This window comes from Emiliania huxleyi (genome assembly GCF_000372725.1).
Source record: "Emiliania huxleyi CCMP1516 unplaced genomic scaffold EMIHUscaffold_245, whole genome shotgun sequence".
Taxonomy (NCBI): Eukaryota; Haptophyta; order Isochrysidales; family Noelaerhabdaceae; genus Emiliania; species Emiliania huxleyi.
Genome location: NW_005200210.1, coordinates 142,137 through 148,226, shown reverse-complemented (window position 1 = coordinate 148,226; position 6,090 = coordinate 142,137). Strand labels below are relative to the sequence as shown.

The window sequence follows — 6,090 nt, the reverse complement described above, 5'->3', positions numbered from 1 at the left end:
GGGGGGGGGGGCCGGTCGCATCAAGGCGGCAGTCTGGGAATTCTGGTGCGCGTTGGAGAGCCGGGCTTGGTTCCAGGCCCGCTCCCTGCTCTCCCCTCGGCTACATGGCTAGCGCCGTGCTAGCGGGGCAGGCGCGCCTGGTGGTCGCCGAGCGTGGTCATGTCCGCGCAGACGCAGGAGTGCCAGTCCGGGTCTGTGCCGTGGTCGGGGCAGCCCGGCTCGTGCCCGAGGGCCGCGTCGGCGGAGGGCGCCTTGCAGCAGGCGCCGAGCGCGCCGCAGTAGCCGGGGCAGAGGCCTCCCTTGCCGCCGCACGCGTCCCAGCAGTTCTCACCGATGTGGTCGATCGGCTCGTGCTTGGACGTGATGACCTGCACGTTGAAGTAGGCGCCTGCGTCGGTGTGGCCCGCGACGCCGCCGAGGATGGGCAGCTCGTACTGCCCCTCCTCGAGGTCTGTCATCAGGTTGGCACCCATGTAGTCGTTCACGAAGTAGAACGAGTCCTGCGGAGAGGGGCGTGTGTGTGTGTGTGTGTGTGTGTGTGTGTGTGTGTGTGCGAGTGCGAGTGCGTGTGCGTGACAGAGAGAGGGGAGGGGAGGAGAGAGTCGCTGCCTCATCGAAGAGCTCGAGGAGGAAGGCCTTCCCCTCCGCCTATTGGCCGCTCCGTCGCCCGCACCTCACCACACACCAGTCAGGGCGGGGGAGGCCTGTCCGCCCCCTCGCCTCGGTGATGTCGCAGCAGCTCGACCAGTTCGGCTCGAGCGAGTTGGAGACGACGTGCGTCGCGCACTCGTACGTCGGCACCGTGCCCGGCCGGTCGTTGTGCGCCTGCACGCAGCGGAGACCGCGGCTCGACCTCGGCTATACCTCGGCTGGACCCCGCCTCGACCTCGGCTACCATCTCTGCTGGACCGACTTTGCGGGACCTCGGCCACGTCTCGTCCCCGGGACCTCGCCTACATCTCGCCTACATCTCGCCTATATCTCGGCTATATCTCGGCTCTATCTCGGCTCTGAATCAGAGGGAGAGAGCACGCAGTCGCGTGAGGGAGTCTGCAATTTTCGCTGCAAAGGGCAGAGAGAGAGAGAGGGAGAGAGAGAGAGAGAGGGAGGGAGAGAGAGAGAGAGAGAGAGAGAGAGAGAGAGCGGAGAGAGAGAGAGAGAGAGAGAGAGGGAGAGAGAGAGAGAGAGGAGAGAGGGAGAGAGAGAGAGAGAGAGAGAGAGGAGAGGAGCGAGGTTCGCACCTCGGCGACCTCGTCCTCCTTCTCGAGGTTGGAGAGGATGTCCTCCTCCATCTGCGTCGTCATCACGGCCGTGTGCTCCTCGGTCGCGCGGTACACCTTCTGGCGCGTCGCCTCGTCGCCGTGCGTCAGCGCGTATGTCACAAACTCGGGGCTCAGTCCGATGCGCTCGTTCTCCTCGCGGAAGGTCGAGATCTTGACCCAGCTGTCCGGGTAGCGGTACTTGCCCACGCGCGGGAAGTAGTCCGCCTCGACGAGCCCCTTGGCCGACATGACGCACAGGTACTTGCGTAGCTCGTGCGCCTAGTCCAGCCCCACCACTCTGAATTCATTCACGGCCGCGACGCACTCGGGGCCCTTGCGCCGCCGCTGCGCCTCGGCGCCAGCCTTGGCTTCGTCAAAGAGGAGCTTGTCGGTCGCCCCGCCGCCAACCTGCAGGGCCGGGGGGGGAGGCTGTGAGTCCAGGAGCCTGCCTCTGCGTGTGTGTGGGAGGGGTGTGGGAGGGCAGGCGGCGGGAGAGAGTCAGCTGGGGGGCAACCTTGACGGCGTCGATGTTCTGCGGCGGCGGCGGCGGCGGCGGGAAGAGCGGGATGCTGACGGTCAGGGTGGGCGCCGGCGCGTCGGCGTCGATCTCGAACTCGCCTCCCGAGAGGGCGAGCACGTAGGAGCCGGCCGTCGAGTTGGCGGGCAGCACCGCGGTGCCGAGCCAGTCCGCCTCGTCGCCGGTGAGGTCAGAGTCGAAGACGGAGAAGAAGTACTCGGAGTGCTCGTGGTGGCCGTGGACGTGGCAGCACATGTCCCAGAGCGGCGTCTCGTTGTTGTCGTGCTTGCCGGTCTGCGCGGTGGGGGGGGCGTGGCGAGGCGTTCAAGGCGGAGGCCGCGTGTCGCAAGCGGCAAGGCGAGCGGCGAGGCGTGTGTGGCGGGCCTTGCATACGAGGCGACCACCGAGTTCGACCTTCACCCAGCTTTCCGGCGCGGGCTTGCGCGGCCAGGAATCGACCCGGCCGGGCAAGTTGGCCGCGGACCGGATGCACACCTGCATCTCGCAGGCGCCCGTCTCCTCGGCTGCCGCACACGGCGCGGAGAGAAGGTAACCGCCTTGCTTTGCTCTTTCCCTTTGCTTCTCGAGGTTCGCGCCGGCGTTCAGCCGGTCGTAGGCGTCGGAAAGGACCAAGGTGGCGACCGACAGCATTGCGGCGAGGACCCAGGGAGCGCGGCTCGAGCCGCCTCTATTGATTAGGAATGAAGAAATGGTTCACTGCCTCCTTCTCTCTTCGCAGTGGAGGCAAATTTCTTCTGTACTTTTTCCGGGGTATGGTATGGTGCCCTCGGCGCCAAAAGGGTGGGGGGGGTATGGTCCTGACCGCCCAAGGCTAGCCGGTGGGGGGGGTATGGTACTTTAGCCGCGCGGACGGCCAGCGCGGCGCCTGCGGGTGCGGGTGCGGCGACCGGCGCGGGTGCCGCGCCCGCCGCTCGCCAGGCGATAGCCGACTTTGCCGCCGCGCTCTACTTCTAGACTAGCTAGCAGGGGCACTCGGCAGCGTGCACCTCGATCCTGTACCGTGTTTGTTATGACCCCCCCCAATGAACACACCAGTGAGGGTGGGCGAGACGATCGAGGGGTCCCGTACCATGCGGAACCGACCCTATCCAGTGCTCAAGTGCTCAAGCAGGGGCACTAACTCCAAACAAAACAAAAAAATCTCTCTCTCTAACTCCCGTTTGGGGCAAATGTAGATTTCCTGCCCAGCGTAAGGATATTTCTTTCATTTCTTTCGTCTTTATTTCGTGCCCCGCCACGGCAAATTTGCGAGAAATTTCTTCGCCCCGTCACTCCATGCTCAAGTTTCGCCCCTTTCCGTGTAAGGAAACAAGGTGTCCCCCATGTTGGACCAGGCACCGTGCGGGCCTGCCGTGCCTTGCTTGAGCCGGCAGGCCCGCGCGGCAGTGATGGTGCGCCTCCGCGGAGAGGCTGACGCTGGTCATCGGTCAGCAGTCAGCGGTCATCGGTCACCGGTCAAGCAGGTCATCGGGCGTCAGTGTCATTCAGGCGTCAGTGTCATTCGCGTCAACACAGGTATGGTAAATTTCCGGAAATTTCTCCTTCCGAACAAGGCTGTCATATTTCTCAAAATATTTCGGGAAATCTACATTTGCCCCAAAACTCCCGTGACGAAAAACGACCAACGCACCGGGCGCCTGCCCGAGAACTTGAGTTCGAATACGTAGGAGGCATCAGAGCAAAATTGAGCCCGCTCAGGTGTGAAAAATAATATAAGGGTCACTCGACCATCGAGGTGCCACCGGCCGACCTCAGCAGTTTAGATGTTCGTGGACCGGTAGCGTCGAACCGGCGGCCCATACCCGTAGCACATTACCGAGGGTTGGTAAAAAAGAAAGGGTTGCCAGGTGAGAGCGAATGGCGCGGTTCACGCCTCGCACAACAGAGTCACGCAGTCAGAGAGAGAGATGCGCTCTGCATGGTGGGACATAAAAGAGAGCGAGTACTTGGGCGAGTAGGCGCTGTGCGGTCAACGCTGCCGCGCGCGACTTTGCGCGCGAGGCGGCGCAGCTTGAGAACGGCGGTGGGCGAGAAGCCGCCGCCGAACGTCTCGTGGAGCAGCAGGTTGAAGTTGTTGCGCTTGACAAAGATCGCGTCGTGGTAGAAACCGCGATGCGCCTTGACGTAGCCGTGGCCGGTCTTGTGGGAGAAGGGTTGGCTGGGCTGCCCGCGCGCCTTGCAGCCCATGTTTAGGCGGCGGGCCTTCTCTTCGGTGTTGCCGAAGGCGTAGGAGTGGCCAACGGAGGCGGGCGTGCCGCCACTCGAGGCGTTGCCAACGCCCGGCGAGGAGGTAGGTCTTGAGGAGGGGCGTCCAGAGCTTGATTTCATTCACTTCATCGCACCCCCCCGGTCCCGCATGGGGTTCTGCGAGGTCGACCTTGTACCCCTCGTTGTACTGCCGGGTGAGCTCTGGTTTCTCCTTGTCGCCGTGCACGACCGGCGCGTTGGCCGGGGCGCGCATCGCGTCCGCCCAGGCGGCGAGGACGCCGTCGTGGGGCCGCCGGTGGTGGGCCTTGTTGTAAAGGTAGTCGCCGAAGAAATCGACTGGCATGCCCCGCTCGAGCGCGACCCGAAGGGTGGGAAGCGCCACGGAGAGCCAAAGGCCGAGCTTCCGCTGGAGCTCGTCCTGGAGGGTGTCGGAGGAGAGGGCGGTGGCGTACGTGCCGTCGACACGGACATCGAGGGCCTTGCCGGCGAAAGGCGTTGAGGCGGAGACGAAGCGCGCGGCTTCGCGGTTGTTGACGGCGCTGTCTCCGAGGGACGGGTTGTTCTTGACGTGCACATCCCGCGCCTTGACGAGCTCCTGGTGCGCGTTCCAGTCCTTGTGATTCTTGATGGCAGCGAGCGCCCGCGGCCGCGGGTACGTGGATTTGCAAGTGCCATTGGAGCAGGCGGACATCGCTTCCAGGGAGGGGGGCGTGCTTCTGCTCACACCACATGCTAGGGGGGGGGTCCGACCCCCCCCAGAGGCTTCACCACATGCTGGGGGGGGGTCCCGCCCCCCCCCAGCACCTTCACCACATGCTAGGGGGGGGTCGTGGCCGAGGACCCCCCCAGAGACTCGTGGTCAGACCCTCCGGGCCCTTGATTTTACGCCTCATTTCGCAGCATTTTCGAGGGGGAAATCATCTTTTGGAGCTACATGAGCCTTGAGACTGGTCAGATTCTCCAAGATATTGGACTTTCAGCCACGATTTCACAATTTTGGGGGCAAAATCGGCTCTCTGGCGGCTATTCCTAGCCCACGAACTGCTGGGGGGTGCCCACCACATGCTGGGGGGGGTCCGACCCCCCCCAGACGCTTCACCACATGCTAGGGGGGGGGTCCCGACCCCCCCAGCAGCGCCTTCACCACATGCTAGGGGGGGGGTGGAGCGTGAGCAGAAGCACGCCCCCCTCCCTGGAAGCGATGTCCGCCTGCTCTTGAGAATCGCGTCGGTAGCTGGAAGGGACTCGGGCTGGGGGAGCGGGACGCTCTTGGGGTAGAACTCAGTCAGGTAGCCGCCGCGGACGGTGTGGTACTTGTTTTTGTCGCGGGCGGTGCGCTTCTCGCACACCTCCTTCCAGTCCGAGAGGGCGGACTCGTAGGTGGCGATAGCTGCGGCGATGGCGCATGGCGGGGTACTTGGACGCACCTCCCTCGTCGAGGGCGAAGTCGGGGTTGTGGGCGACGAGGGTGCGCCAGTTCTTGAGGAGCGACATGGAGAAGTCGCTGTCGGCTCGCGTGAAGGCGGTGTCGATGTTGCACCCGCCCATCTCGGTCGGCAGCTGCGCCTGGAGCCACGCGAGGTCGCGGAGCGCGCCTGGGGCGAGGCGTCGGCGCGAGCAATGCCCTCAAATTGTTTTGTGTTTGCCATGGGCGCCGAGAGAACATTCCCTCGAGAGGACAAAGAAAGCCGTCGCACCCCCTCCTTGCGCAGTGTCCCCCGCTATGTGTCGCCGATTGGGGCACGCTATCCTGTGCAGTCAGGGCAAGCGGGGGCGGGGGGCAGTCCCATCTCTCCTGTGTACGGGTGGGTTCTGTCTCCAGTCTCGGAGGGGGGCAAGAAGCTAAGAAAATTTGATATTTACTTCTAGACTAGCACCGTGGAAGGCGGCGGCCATCCGCGCGTATCTAAGTGTGCGTGTCCTAAGTGTCGGTGTCTGCAGCCTCCTCCTGGAGCCTAGCAGGAAGGCGGCCGGCGGTGGGGCGAGGGGGAGGCGGGGGGGGGGGGGGGGTATTGTCCCCGCTCCGCCGAAAAGGCTTGGTCCTTTTCACCCAGGCCGGGGGGGGGGGGGGGGGGGGGGTTT

General features: G+C 64.4%; 1 protein-coding gene across 1 annotated transcript in view; it reads right to left on the bottom strand.

The window, feature by feature from the left end:
- EMIHUDRAFT_469061 (hypothetical protein) overlaps positions 1-2,464 on the bottom strand; it is a 3,641-nt gene extending 1,177 nt beyond the window's left edge. The window contains exons 1-7 of the mRNA XM_005778481.1: positions 2,164-2,464; positions 1,777-2,073; positions 1,575-1,670; positions 1,242-1,541; positions 721-825; positions 610-648; positions 138-500 (exon numbers count right to left, since the gene is read on the bottom strand). Coding sequence (XP_005778538.1) covers positions 138-500; positions 610-648; positions 721-825; positions 1,242-1,541; positions 1,575-1,670; positions 1,777-2,073; positions 2,164-2,430 — 1,467 coding nt within the window. The 5' untranslated portion in view covers positions 2,431-2,464. The remainder of the gene's footprint in view (positions 1-137; positions 501-609; positions 649-720; positions 826-1,241; positions 1,542-1,574; positions 1,671-1,776; positions 2,074-2,163) is intronic.
- Between the last annotated feature and the right edge of the window lie 3,626 nt (positions 2,465-6,090).